Genomic DNA, 14,544 nt, shown 5'->3' on the forward strand with positions numbered 1-14,544 from the left:
TTGGGTAGTCATGTGGATGAGGAGCAAGAGACTAGAGTCCTCCATCTGTATTCTTCCTCCAGACACCCAAATTTTCTATGTGAGAGTTACCGTGAACTCCTCCTCTCTTATCAGACACCTAGTTTTATCAATTTTATCTTCAAAATCTTTCTTCAATTCACCCCCTCTTCTCCAGTCCCACGGCACTGAAGTCACATCTTTATCACCTCTTACTGAGACAATGGAAACAGCCTCTTTACCTACCTCCAGTCTTACTCCTTTAGCTTATTTTTCACTTGGCCCCAAAACGTTGTTGCAAAATTTTACTCTCACTGGAAGGACTGATGCTGAAGCTGAAACTTCAATACTTTGGCCACCTGATGCGAAGAACTGACACTGGAAAAGACACTGATGCTGGGAAAGACTGAAGGCAGGAGGAGAAGGGGACTGACAGAGGATGGGATGGCCGGATGGCATCACTGACTGGATGGACATGAGTTTGAGAAGCCTCAGGAAGTTGGTGATGGACAGGGAAGCCTGGCATGCTGCAGTCCATGGGGTGGCAAATAGTCGGAGGACTGAGCTACTGAACTGAACTGCCAAGCATAAAGTTAAAAGCCTTCAGTGGCTCTTTATCAATTTTAGGCTCTTTAACACAATATTCAGGAATCTTTATGATTTCACTCTTGTCTGCTTCCACCGTGTCAACTCCAACTACCTGCTCCCTCTTGTTTCAGTCCAATTAAATTATAAGCTCCTCCTCCTGTCTTGCATAAGTCTGTGTTCTCTGCCTAGAACAAAGTTCCTCCCTTCATCGACCTAACAGCAGTTACTCATCATTCAAGACAGCTCAGGCTTTATTTCCTTTGGGAAACCTTCCTCCACATACCTCTTTTCCAGGCAGAGTTAGGTATGTCTACTCTGAAATCCTCTAACGTTTTATGATAAATATTTATACAATTAATTATATCCCATTTTTAACTACAAACTTTCTTCATTAAGTCACACATCAGTGATGCTGTGTCTTACTGATTCAATTACTGAACCAATATTTATTGAATGTTGCCAGCCGGTTCCCCACTCCTCCCCTAGTCACCCAGAGAATGCTTGGTTAGAACATCCTCTCCTCCTGAATTCCAGGGTTCCCCTGGTGCCTCAGACAGTAAAGAGTCTGTCTGCAGTGCAGGAGACTTGGGTTTGATCCCTGGGTCAGGAAGATCCCCTGGAGAAAGAAATAGCAACCCACTCCAGTATTCTTGCCTGGAAAATCCCATGGGTTGAGGAGCCTGGCAGGCTACTGTCCATGGGGTCACAAAGAGTCAGACATGACTAAGCGACTTCACTTTTTTTCCCTCCCTGAATTCAGCTGTATGACTTTCACCCTTCTCCTGTACATTGTAGGGAGACCTAGAAAAAGAGGCAGAGAGAAATAACTGCTTTGGACCCAAGGCTAAGAAAGTCCTTTCTTTAAAAGCATTAGGAGAAGAATTAAAATTTTTACAGTGTATCCCAGGTCTTGTCACATCTGTATGTGTACTTTTAATATGTGACTTTTGCTTTTGTGTGTGTGTGTAAATTCAGTCTGCCCTTCTGAGAGAAAAAGTTATGCATTATGGCGGTGTTTCTATATGTTATCCAAGTGGGTCCTTTCCTTGGGATGTGACTGAACCAGTGGCATGGTTTTCTGGAGATTTTTGATGAGCAAGACCAGGCTGAAACTGAGAAGCCGGTTTAAACTTAAGTATCCTGTTGCCCTGTGTTCAAGAGTAGGGAGGAAAGGGGATTTTTGCGTGAATACAAAAATCATTACCTTTCTGAAGGGCGGAGTTGTAAAAGGTCCTCCAGGTCATCTGGGTGCTCTGGGTCATGCATAAGTAGGAAATGGACCCAATACTTCCCGCAGAGAATTCTCCCCTAGGGACTGAATCCTCCTCTACGCTCCCCTCCCCCACCCAAGACTGACCGTCTACTCAGCGTGTGTGCAGGCACGGTGGCCACTACTTCTACGACCAGTCCTCTCAACCTTCGCTCTCCTAGCCAAGCTCCGGAGATGTCAAAGATTCTTAAGCTGGGGTTTTCCAACTTGCCCCTGAAGCTAGGCGGGCGGGCCCAAGCTGCGATGTAGAGAATTCGATGTCCCAGCGACCTCCTCTGAGGAGTGGATCGAGTTAAATATAACCGCGCGAATGGAATAGCGCTAAAAATAAGGCAACAGCTGGCCGGTCCACAGCCCGGTCCCGGGAAGGGCGGGGGCCTGAGTGGTCTTGTGCAGGAAGGCCGCTCCGGGCGCGGGGACCAGGAGGCAGCAGCGTCCGCGGGCCTGGGACGGAAGGCCAGCGGGATGGGCGCGAGCAGCCAGGTGCACTCCACGCGGTGCGTGTCCCAGGGTCTGGAGTCAGCGTCGCTCGGTGGCCCGAGGGGGATCTTTTGAAAGAGTCAGAATCCTGGGAGAACTGGCCTGGACGTGACAAGGGAGAAGGGCTGAGAGCTGAACTCCTGCTCGCCCCGCCGCCAGAGGGAGCTGAGGGCAAGCGGGGGAAGCCGAACCCTCGAGAAGGCCGCGGCGTCGCCGGGGACCCGAGAGCGGGGGTCGTGCGGCAGTGGCCGCGCGTGCACACTCGAGGCTCCCGCAGCGACTGGTGCTCGGCCTTAGCGCCTCACACGCACCCACAAGCCCCTCCTGGCGCGCGCCCCTCGGCCCCGCGCACCCTCCCGCCACAGCGCCCCAACCATGAAGCCCACAATTGAAACGTTTCCAAAACGGGCTATTTATTTGCTCCCAATAAATCGATCCGCAGTGATTAAGAAATCGATGTGGCCTGGGTGGGCGACGTCGCTCTCGGGGAGGGAAAGGCGCCTCTGCCCTGAGCTCGCGGGGAGGCAGAGGGCGGGTGCAGGCCTGGGAGAGGCGTGTCCCGAGGGGGCCACCCCCGAGGACCCGCTACCTGGGCGCGCGGGCCCTGCCAGGCCGCGTTCCCTCGGGAGGCGAGGGGCGCGCGCCCGCCGCCCGCGCTCCTCGGCCCCTCTCGCGCCTCTGCTGCGCAAGGGGGAGGCAGTGGCCGGCAGCCGCCGCCGAACAGCTCCGAGGCTTTTGTTGCTCCTCGGCGGGCTGAATGGGGGTTTTGTAAAGCGGGACAGATAAAAATGAGCAGCATCATATTGTTTGACAGAATGATCCCATATGATGAAGTGTCGACTCCGAAGGGGGCGAAAATGGTGAATTCCTAAAAACCCAGCCCTCGGCTCCTCCGAGAGCTGCCGGTAGCCTGGAGCGACCCGCGGACAGCCGGGCCCCGCCGCATCGCACCAAACCGTGTCGGGAAGACTCGAGCTTTCAATGCCAAGTCATTTTTAAGCCCCGATCCTGCCCAGGACCTTTCTCCTCGCGGATGAAAAGAACAATTTTCGAGAGAAAGGCTCATTTTGATTAAATCTGACATGCTGCTGATAACTCCATGCTAATGTGAAATAATTAACATAATAGCCATAATTAAAAGCACGCTAACAATGCCATAAATTTATCACACAATTTTACTAGCTTTCTGCCCCTAACTGCTCTCTCATCGTTAATTAAACGTGTTGCCTTTTACAGAATGGATGTTTATACATTTCCAATATAAATAAATTCAAAGCCATCCTCTCTCCCTCTCTCTCTCTGTCTCTCTTCCTCTCCCTCTGGTCTCTCGCCATTAGAAGGCACTTCTTCGCATGGGCCCTGAGTGGCGGACACCTTAAAAATAAATGAAGTTTTGAGATGCAAATTCAAAAATGAACATTAAATTAATCCCCCCCCCCAACCCCGCGCCCACCAAAGAGATCTGGAGAGGTATACAAGGGTGGTGGGAAATGAGTTGAAAATCCAACCCTCTTGGAAACAGAAATAATTTATGTGGGGTGGGGGCCCGGGGTGTCCTTTCAGCCCTTCCCACCTCCCTCGGTGGTGGTCATCCAGGCAGAGGCTGGTAATAGTTTAACATATCGGTGAAGACTGTCAATAAAGACCCGACTTTGTTTGGGGGTGGGTGGGGAGAGGGGTATGTTCCAGATGGGCTACACCCACGTTTAGTTTCCCCTGCATTAGAGGAAGGGTGGCTTCTCTCTGTGAGGGTCGCGCCCCTCGCTGCGCGACCTGGTCCTTTCTCCCCGTATAATAAGAAAAGTGCACCCGCGCCTGGGCGTAACGATTCTATCTCACCTCCAGCCAACGATTTATTCAACCACGGGCATAATTCCTGACTTAAAGGGCGAGGAAGAGGGCACCTGGTTTCTCCCTCGCCTGGCGAGGGGTAGGTGGGCCATTCCAGCCTTCCGAACACGCTGACCGAGCCCCTCCTCCTGTGTTGACCACTTAACCCAAATTGAGTTGTAATTAATTTCCCCCTATCCGTCATAAATTTTTTCATCCTCTTCTTGTCTCCCCCATCCCCATCTCACCCCCCCAGGACACACACACTAAATCTCCCCTCCCCCGAGACGTCTCAATTTCTTTCCTATCGATCCGAACTCCACTTTTCTTGTTTCCTGTTGCTAGAACCTCGGTCCCCTCCACCACCACTACCAATCCCCGCCCCCAACGGACCCTGTCCTGGTGGCTTCTGCAGCTGGGTACCACGGATTCTGCCCACCCCAGGAGAAACGGAGGGAGCCTCATTACATTCTCTTTTGGCTGAAACGTTCCAAACATTTGAACAGGTGAGACAGCTGGCTGCCATCTTCTTTAAATCCCTCCTGGGAAGTTCGATTGTTGTGACCCAAATAACCACTCTCATTTATATTAATTGTTTGTGCCTGTGTTTTTCATTCTCCCTCTTACTCCCTCCCCAGTTACCGAGATTCAGATGTTTCATCCACATTTCTCTCTCCTTCCCACCCCACCCCCAATATTTCCGTTCCCTCTATCACGTCCTTCTCCCCCCCACAAGTGTGTCACTGTCGCTCTGTATCTGTCTCGCTTCTCCCATCTCTGTTCCAAAGTTGGCGGTAACTGACGACCTGTGGACTTTTAGCCGCTAACTGGGATCATGCGGCAAACAGGATTTACTAAGCCCGGAATCTAGTTGGCCCAGGACAGGACCCTGCACTGTGTCGGGCTCGCGCCCTTCCGCCCCGGCGGTGTCCCGCAGTGATGGCAGCGGGAACCTTCCTGCCTCCCACCTGGGCTGCCGCTTAGCCTCCTTCCCGCCACGGCAGGTTGCGCGGCGCTACTGTCCGCCCAGAAGGAAAAGGGCGACGGGCTGCCCAGCCTAGAGCTGTTGGGAGAAATCCGCCATCTCCGCTGGAAATCGATATTAAGCCGTTGGGCCGGCACCGGCGCAGACGTCGGGGGCTCAGCCAGTAGGTCCCGCACGTCTCATCATTTAGCTAATCGAGTCGAAAAGTTTCTGTAAGGGCCAGACCCGGCATCAGATGGTAACACTGATTGAACAAGAGATTAGCACAATAGATCTCTAACCGAGGGGAAGCGTTGCTTTTCACGCTACGCGCCGTAATTAATGGTATGAATCAATTAATTTGACTTTTATTGTGTCGAAAGAAAAAAGCGCAACAAATGGAACTGGCGGCTGGGAGTTGTTCACCCCCACCTCTTTCCCCAGGGAGGTCCCAAAGAGACTCGGGGGAATGGACGGATCGGGCCAGGTCTTGGCCGAGGGAGGCTCAGAGGCAGTAAACAGCGGCGCCGAGGGAGTGCCGAGAGCCAGCCCTGGCGGGCCGAGGAATTGAAATTAGGCTCATTTGGAGGATGCTTCAAGAAGACTGCGAAGGGCATCCCCTGGAGCCGCTACCCTTCCGTGCGTACACACACACGTGCAACGCGTCCACGCGGGCCCAGCCTCCTAGGCTGCGGTGGGGCTCCTGCCGGCCCGCGCCTGCCTCTGGGGCTGGACAACCGAAGCTGAGCAAAGGGAATCTGTGGATTCAGTTTCTTTTCCGTGCCCCTCGGACGTTCTTTTTGTAATTATTGGGTTACTGAGACAGTTTCACCGAGGGACAGCGGACAGCCAGTTCGCCGCTGCAGTCGGTTTTGCGGGAAGCTGTCTAGAAGGTATCGTAAACGGTTCGGAGCCTGCGGGCGACAAAGCGGTGCAGCTGCGGGAATGAACTCTGATGCATTTTAGGGTCAAGTGCAACCGAGGTATCATTTAGATACAGAAAAATCGTGGAGTTTCCTGGGCGTCTCAAGATGGAGGAACTGCCCTGGCTTCAACCAGAAACATCCTGCGAAGTGGGGGATCCAATGTGCTAGTGTTTTATCCGGGAAATTATCTAATGAAAATTGAAGTCAATCTGTGTGTCGCACTGCCTGTAAGTGAAGCAAGTTTACGTGCGTGTCTAGGCTAAGGAATGAGAGAGGTGGTAGGTGAGAGAGACACAGACAGGGAATCATAAGTACTACTGTCCTCCAGGAAATACATCAGTTTCTTAGTATCGTCTGTAAATACTGAATTTCACTATTTCTTCTCAGACTATATCCCCTTGTGCTCCTTCCTCTGGTAAGGCCTGCACTCCCTTCTCAGGCCTCAGTGGCCAGACTGAGCTTGGGTTCCAGGAGCCCTTAACACCCGGCAGGCACTAGCGGCTCGCAAGGAGGCTGCCTAAAAATGCAGGAGGAAAAAGAGCAGCGCATCGCGGCTTCACCAGGTCAGGAGCACTATTCCAAAGTGCGCGGTCCACGCGCCTCAGCAATGTCACGCATCCGGGGTCGGTTTGCGCCCCCCACCCTCCATCCCAGTTAAATGCCGATAGTCTTTCCTACCATCACTGACTTTCCTTGCCAAAGAAACTCGGTGTGCACTGGCCATATCCTCGCCTCCTCCTCCACCTCCTCTGCTGCCGATCTCTGAGGAACTAAAATCTTGGAGTGTTTGTCTATATCCTAAGGGGAAAGAATCCACGTTAGTTAGCCGCAAGGAGAGTCTAGGCCGCCAACAAGCTCGCTCCCAGAAGGCTGAGCCCAGAAGCCTGAGAAGTCACACCGCCCGCTCCCCCTGAGGTCAGCCATCCCAACAGGGCGCGTCGTCTAACCTAGAGGCCCGAAGCCTCTTCCCGTCCCCACTCGACTTACCCAGGCCGCTGCCAATGCCGGCTCCTTCCCCAGCGCCTCATTTCCGACTTTTTCACATGCTAAGTCGTTTAACAACTCCGAGCAGCTAGTTGCGGCTTTATTTATAGGTTCTCTGTTATTTTACGTCCTTTTTATTTCTCTCTGCAACTATTCTGATAGATTAATCAATAGCCATTTTCTGACCTTCGGAAACCCCAACTGATGCTGCTGTGGCCGAGCGGGGGGCGGAGGGGGGGAATATATTATTACACACATATACATATAAACACGCCCACATCGAGCCGGGAAACCAAAGACAGGACCCTGTGGTTTGACTTTAGCGGGAGGAGGAGCGCCTCCCCTCAGCAGGTGTCTCCGCCGACTAAGCACTGAGGCAGGAGGGGCTCTTAAGTCTAATTAGCAAGACAGAGCAGGGGCGCTGCCCTTAATCTTTAGAGCTAAAAAGAATCAAAAAAACAAAACCGAGACTACTAAGTTTTTCTTAAAAAAAAAAAAAGGATGTGAATCTTGTCCTACATTCTATGCCTAGGGAGCATTGGCAAAGGGCGGGTGGCAAGCAGGGGGCGGGGGGGGGAGAGGGAGGGGGCGGGGGGGGAGAGGGAGGGGGCGGGGGGGGGAGAGGGAGGGGGCGGGGAGGTCAGGGAAGCAGAGCCGCGGATCCGGCGGGGGCTCCCGGGCCCACACCCTCCCTAGCTCACACGCACCCACCCTCACTCACACCCACAGGCTCCCTCGACCCCCTCGCCGGGCTCCAGCCCAGGGTGGGGTCCCAAGGCGGTCCCAGGCTCCCTTGGGCCCCGCGGGATGCTGGCGCACGGTGCGGCGCGGAGTTGCGCGTCCCTTGTCCCTTTGTTGACAATTCTGTCGACCAACTTGAGTTTGGCCGGCTCCGCGGCGGCCCTGACGTCACGCACGGTCACGTGGCCCCGCCTCCCGTTGGATCTTTAAGTAGAAAGTAATCTATCAGGCCAGTCCTTAAAACGGGACTTTCGACTGCGGGGGCTTCGGCGTCCCTGACACCCCCCTCCCCCGGTTACCCCTGCCCGCGCCCTCCTGAGCTCCTCGGCGCCCCGCGTCCCGCGCCCGCCTGCACCGCTCCTGCTCCCCACGCCCGGGCCGGAGGCAGAGGAAGGCAGGCGAAGTGAGGGGGCGCGGCGTAGAGAAGCTGCCGGGCCCTGGCCGGGTCCGAGGCCGCTGCCGGGAGCAGCAGCGAGCGCCTAGTACCGAGCGCCAGGGACAGCTGGAGTTTGCGGAGCGCTGCCACGGGGGGCGGACGGCACAGCCCGAGTCGTGCGATGCCCGGCCGCCGACTGTGAGCCAAGCCGGGAGGGCCCCGGACCACCTACGCCCCCCTCCCCTCTCCCAATCCCCTGTCTTTCGGGGGCGCCCCAAACCCCTTTTCTGAGGTTGGCGGCAACCCCTGAAGACGCCCATCGCGCGCCGCTCCTTCCCCGCCGCCGCCACCAACCCCGAGGAGGGATGACCCTCTCCGGTGGCGGCAGCGCCAGCGACATGTCCGGCCAGACGGTGCTGACGGCCGAGGACGTGGACATCGATGTGGTGGGCGAGGGCGACGACGCGCTGGAAGAGAAAGACAGCGATGGGGGCTGCGACAGTCCCGCGGGGCCGCCCGAGCTGCGCCTGGACGAGGCGGACGAGGTGACGCCGGTGGCACCCCACCACGGGCAGCCTCAGCCGCCGCACCAGCAGCCCCTGGCACTACCCAAAGAGGTGGCTGGAGCCGGGGCCGGGCCAGGGGGCGAGGCGGGAGCATCCGAGGCCGACGGCTGCAAGAGCGGCGCTGGCGGCGAGGAGGGCGGCGGGAGCGGTGGCGGGCCCGGCTCCGGCAGCGGTGCTGCGGGCGGCCTGGCCCCGAGCAAGCCCAAGAACAGCCTGGTGAAGCCGCCCTATTCGTACATCGCGCTCATCACCATGGCTATCCTGCAGAGCCCGCAGAAGAAGCTGACTCTGAGCGGCATCTGCGAGTTCATCAGCAACCGCTTCCCCTACTATCGGGAGAAGTTCCCCGCCTGGCAGAACAGCATCCGCCACAACCTCTCGCTCAACGACTGCTTCGTCAAGATCCCCCGTGAACCGGGCAACCCGGGCAAGGGCAACTACTGGACCCTGGACCCTCAGTCCGAGGACATGTTCGACAACGGCAGCTTCCTGCGGCGCCGGAAACGCTTCAAGCGCCACCAGCAGGAGCACCTGCGTGAGCAGACGGCGCTCATGATGCAGAGCTTCGGCGCCTACAGCCTGGCGGCGGCGGCCGGCGCCGCGGGGCCCTACGGCCGCCCCTACGGCCTGCACCCTGCGGCCGCGGCCGGCGCTTACTCGCACCCGGCGGCCGCGGCAGCTGCGGCGGCGGCCGCGGCGCTCCAGTACCCGTACGCGCTGCCGCCCGTGGCCCCCGTGCTGCCGCCCGCCGTGCCGCTGCTGCCCTCGGGTGAGCTGGGCCGCAAAGCGGCCGCCTTCGGCTCGCAGCTCGGCCCGGGCCTGCAGTTGCAGCTCAACAGCTTGGGAGCCGCCGCGGCCGCCGCAGGCACGGCGGGCGCCGCGGGCACCACGGCGTCGCTCATTAAGTCCGAGCCGAGCGCGCGACCGTCGTTCAGCATCGAGAATATCATCGGAGGGGGCCCCGCGACTCCCGGGGGCTCGGCCGCGGGCGCTGGGGGCGCCGGGGTAACTGGGGGCACCGCGGGTAGCGGAGGCGGTGGCGCCGCGCAGTCCTTCCTGCGGCCGCCCGGGACCGTGCAGTCGGCAGCGCTCATGGCCACGCACCAGCCTCTTTCACTGAGTCGGACGACGGCGACCATCGCGCCGATTCTGAGCGTACCGCTCTCTGGACAGTTTCTGCAGCCTGCAGCCTCGGCTGCCGCTGCTGCCGCCGCCGCTGCTCAAGCCAAGTGGCCCGCTCAATAGGGACGCGCCGGTGGCCGGGATGCGGGGCCTGGCAGCCGCCTGGAGAGTCGACTGCAATTTGCAAGCTGCGCGCCCCGCCCCGCTCCTGGCCCCCCTGCCCAATCCTGGACTCTGCCTCTCTTCCATTTCCTCCCCCCCGACCCCTCTACACCGACCTTCGGCGGCCTCCACCCAGTCCTGCACACCTAGGCTGGCGGAGCAAACTCTCACCGCTCGCCCGCGGGGAGTATCTTTCCATACAGGTAAAACCGAAAACCGATTTTTCCAAAACTGTACCCGGACGGCGCCTGCTCTCAGTACCTGGGGGATGAGAGGGAAATTCTTTGTACATATTTGTATAAAAATTATTGACTTTCCTTTTGGGGTTTTTATTTTTTTAAGAAAAAAAATTCAGTAGATTTAGAGCTCTGAACTTTCATTTTTTCTGAAGGTTCACTCTCCGCAGTTTTATGTGAGAAAAAATGTATAGAGACGTTGGGAGATTTTAAATATAAAATTTTCAGAAGACGAAAGTCATTCTATATAAAAGTCTGTTTATATATAATGAATATATATGGTATTCTAAATGTTATTCCATCGTGTTGTACACAACTTTGTAAATAAAATTTTTAAAGGCTCAGCTTAATGTTTCATTTACGTGTCTGAGGTAAATGACAAGATTTTAAAATAATATTTGCATTTTATTCTTCCCAGATGAGTTTCAAGGAATGACCTTTTCAAACTTTGCTAATTCATAATTTGAGTGTAAGAAAAATTTAATTGGAAAAATATGCCTAATTTAAATTTACTAATATTTTCTTTTGGTTTTCACATAACATGGGTGTGTAGGTGGTGATTTTCTTCCTATCAATACATTACAGCTAAGTGACTAGATATTTCTGAAGATAAAGTAAGCTGCCATTTTAAAAACCAACCTAATTCTAAACTTCAGCACAAACATCAGACTTCATCTTTCACAATGGAAACTTTCCAAATGAGAGTTCTTAATCATTTCAATTAACCTTTCAAAAGAATGTTAATTCCAAACATTTCCCTCATCTTAGCATTTAAAGCCTTGATTTTTTTCAAACTATTTTCATCCCCTAAGTGGAAGTGGTAATAAACCCAGTTAACTTTTTAAATATATGTAATGGCATTTTAAATTTTGTAGTGAAATTGTATTACCTATATGAACCTCATAGATGATACATAGTTGTTTGTTCTTTAATAATATTTTCAAATATTATGCCTCTTTTCTATGGCAGTAATCAACGCACAACATAATTTCGATATCTGAAGGGTTCCTGTAAATGTTTCCTTTCTTACCAACCCGCAGCTTTTCCAAAGGCCAAGAAATATCCTTTAATATCCTTTTAAAACAGATGCACTTCACTCCGTTTCTTAAACTTTAAAAAAATACCTTGAAGGCTAGTTTAGTATGAAATGCGAGATCACAAAGCAGAAATGGAGAAATGTCCTTGTGGATTATTTTTAATGTGCATTTCAGCTGTTGCAACCGTAAGTATTAACGTAGAAATGAAACATCTAGATGCGGAAAGTCAGTTCCCATCACCACCAACACATCCTCAAATGACATCAATTCTAATTATTTCGTAATTAATTTAGCTGTTGCAATTACGTATGCGAAATTGCTTTTTAAAACTGGAGCGGGTAGCAGTACTGTCAGCTCGGCCCTATGCGGGTGCTGTTTGCAAAACACCGTCAGTCCCCGGCGCTGGCGTCCACCTCGCCTCCCTCGTCGCGGACATGCCTCCCTCGTCGCGGAGATGGCTCCCGGCTGCTGATCCGAGCCTTATTTCTCTGCTGTCGGCGTGGGCTAGGGCGTCACTTTAAAAGACACTTCCTCGCAAATACCGAATCGGTCTTCCTGGTAAACAGTAAACATTATTGTGTCCTGAGTAAACATTCCTTCTGGATCAGAGTCCTAAAATAAAACAAGCTGCCGGGGGTGAGATCGTTTAACTTGATAAACAAGAACTTGATAATCAACCGCCGCGGAGAGGAGCTACAGTAACCTTCACGAAGAAGAGATTTTGGACCACACAGTCTACGGGCGGGTCCCTTCTAATCTCTTTTTACAAGGAAAACTAAACGGATCTAAATTTGTTTGTGTGTTGCAGCTATAAAAGTAACAAGTAGTTTCACAGTTGTGTCTGGCTAATCGGTTTTTACACAAACAGCAAATGGTACATGATTTGTGCAAACACATAGAGGTTATTTCTAAATTTAGCTTACACCCCTGGGAAAAGGGAAAGGCCGGGCTTCTTGAATTCACTTTTAGCCTCAAGAAGCTGCTGATCCAAGGCTTCTAAATGACATTGGATAACAGGGGCCTCATTCCATCCCTGATCCTTTGTTACTTATAAAATTACTCGCTCATATTTCCGCGCATAGCAGCAATACCGGCCGAGCCTGCGCCCGCGGCGTGACACTCGGCCACAAGCCGCCGCTTGAGATCCGCGGAGCATTTTTTCCCCCTGATATATTCGGCAGTGGAGTGTAGAGGAGAGATCCGCCGGCAACTTTCCTTCCAGACACTTACTAGCCTTGAACTAGAGCCTAAAGATGACCCTTTTCTTTATTTCTGGGCGGGTAGGAGACTCTTAGCCCCAGACCTCAAACCGACCAGCGACTCTTTAAAAGTCCAGGCAGATGTCAGGGATATAGGCCTGGCCATTTCCCCCTGAAAAGCTCTTTTTGGTTTAAGCTTGTTAGACCACGAAGGCTTAGAGCAGCAGAAGAAAATGCAAATATCACATATAATGAACACAAGCACTTGGGCTTCAAAGGAGGGCCTGAAACCCACGTTTTATATGAGCGACCGCGACCACCGGCGTCGAAAGGCACTGAAAATCCCCTCTTATACTGAGATTTAAAGGCAACACGACTGATATCAGAGTTTTATTTCACTTAGGCAGATTTATTTGTAATAAAAAGAGGAAGCGGGGGGTTTTTTGGGGAGGGGGTGGATTTTAGCTTTCAGCTACACACCAATTTAAACTGGTTTCCACTTCCTTTGGCACTCATTTCTAAAAAGTCCATCCAGTTCCAAGGGCTGTGGTCCTTAGAACATCCCCTGGATGGAGTTCCTGAGGGGGTCCGGGTACTTAGTCACTGCTCCGGGAATGGAGGGTGAGTTCGGAAGTCCAGGGAAAAGCGAACCAAGGCTACAATATATGCACGCTCTTTCCAGGGTTCTTGCTGCGATGGCGAACGTGGCCTGTAGGGGGCGACGAGCAGATGCAAAACTTCCCAGTTTTGTCTCCGAGGGTCCAGACCCAAACCTGAGAGACCTTCCCTTCCAGGCTCTGAGCACCCTGACCCTCTTACCCTGTTCATCCTCCCAGCCTGGGACACCCAGGTCGAATCTCAGAAAAGCTGTTTTTCTCGATCACTCTCTTGGAAGGGACAGAGTCCCGAGGGGAATTTGCCCTAAAGATTGGGAAGCAATAAAGTTTAGTGATGAGGAAACATAGACTTGGAAGCAATTAAGAGTTATATTTGAGGTTATTTATTTTATACGGTTTATAGAAAAAGTCTTGGCAGTGAGAGGACCATGAAAGGTTGATGTGCGTGTGTGTGTGTGCGCACGCGCGCGTGCGCGCATGCATGTTTTAACGCAGGTTCCTTGAAGAACTGTCCTGAAGAGACTGTGATCTGAAAGAAAGCCAGTTCCAGGGCCATGTCTATCAGACTCGACTCGTGTCCGTGATGGTGGCAAGTTGCAGCACCATTAGTGAATAAACTCCTCTGAGAGGTGGATGGGAGGTTGGAAGGTTTCAGAGTGCCCGGGTGGAATGTGTATGTGTGTCTATTTCATGGGAGGGAATGAGAGGAAGCAGGGGAAAGAGAGAGGTCTTCCAGAGGGACATCCCAATTGGGACACAGGTATTTACTGACTGTGACCTTGGACAAACTGCTTGGTTTCTTTGAGTCTGTCCATTCCCTTGTCTCTACAATGAGAATGAGAGAATGATACTTGTAGCTTGGGCTTGCAGGATTAGGTGAGTTAGTGTCAGGGGTTTGGGGCGGGCGGGGTGCAGTGTTTTGTAAACTGTAAAGACCTAAGGGGATGTAAGGTGGTTTGTTAGTGGGTTCTAGAAAGACAAACGGGGACTTCCCTGGTGGCTCGGTAAAGTCAATAAAGAATTCGCCTGCAATACAGGAGACCTGGGTTCCATCCCCGGGTCGGGAAGATTCCCTGGAGAAGGAAATGACTACCCACTCCAGTATTATTACCTGGGAAATCCCATGAACATAGGAAGGGTTCCGACACCACTTAGCAACTAAACTACCAACCGACAGAAAGACGAACAACTCTGTTACAAACACCTACAGTGTTTGGCTGGGTTTTGAACCACTAGATTTTAGGTGTAAAAGATGAGCTTTTCTACTGCTTTTCTAGTTCAGCCCTTTCCCCCACCCCCACCCCACCCGCGCGCGCACACACACACACACACACACCCGCTGTCTGAAAGGATGGAGCAAAAGAGAGGCTAGTCAGAATGGGCTTTTCAAAGGAGAGGTCTCGTCCAGGTCTAGAGTCCTTCGACCCCGCCCTGCTCTTGAGGACAAGG

General features: G+C 53.1%; 1 protein-coding gene and 2 long non-coding RNA genes across 6 annotated transcripts; 2 read left to right on the plus strand and 1 right to left on the minus strand.

Annotated features, from left to right (window-relative positions):
• The first annotated feature begins 2,239 nt into the window (after positions 1-2,239).
• LOC138442277 (uncharacterized) lies at positions 2,240-3,624 on the plus strand. Its single transcript, XR_011257616.1, has 2 exons — positions 2,240-2,352; positions 3,150-3,624. It is a non-coding gene; the product is annotated as an uncharacterized lncRNA (long non-coding RNA).
• A 1,857-nt stretch (positions 3,625-5,481) lies between these two features.
• On the minus strand, positions 5,482-7,962 carry LOC138442263 (uncharacterized). Of its 4 annotated transcripts, none has more exons than XR_011257605.1 (4): positions 7,761-7,962; positions 7,043-7,249; positions 6,734-6,853; positions 5,482-6,043 (listed from the first exon to the last, which is right to left on the minus strand). It is a non-coding gene; the product is annotated as an uncharacterized lncRNA (long non-coding RNA). The 4 variants fall into 4 exon arrangements; XR_011257608.1 differs by having other exon boundaries at positions 7,043-7,246; positions 7,761-7,942; XR_011257607.1 differs by having other exon boundaries at positions 7,043-7,246; positions 7,751-7,927.
• Positions 7,963-8,010: 48 nt separating this feature from the next.
• FOXD3 (forkhead box D3) lies at positions 8,011-10,586 on the plus strand. Its single transcript, XM_069593360.1, has one exon. It carries the CDS (start codon positions 8,522-8,524, stop codon positions 9,965-9,967), a length of 1,446 nt encoding a protein of 481 aa, XP_069449461.1. The 5' UTR covers positions 8,011-8,521; the 3' UTR covers positions 9,968-10,586.
• Positions 10,587-14,544: the final 3,958 nt, after the last annotated feature.

This window comes from Ovis canadensis, chromosome 1 (assembly GCF_042477335.2).
Source record: "Ovis canadensis isolate MfBH-ARS-UI-01 breed Bighorn chromosome 1, ARS-UI_OviCan_v2, whole genome shotgun sequence".
Classification (NCBI taxonomy): Eukaryota; Metazoa; Chordata; class Mammalia; order Artiodactyla; family Bovidae; genus Ovis; species Ovis canadensis.

Coding starts and splice junctions, on each gene's coding strand:
- FOXD3 (XM_069593360.1), top strand. CDS start 8,522: ATGACCCTCTCCGGTGGCGGCAGCGCCAGCGACATGTCCGGCCAGACG.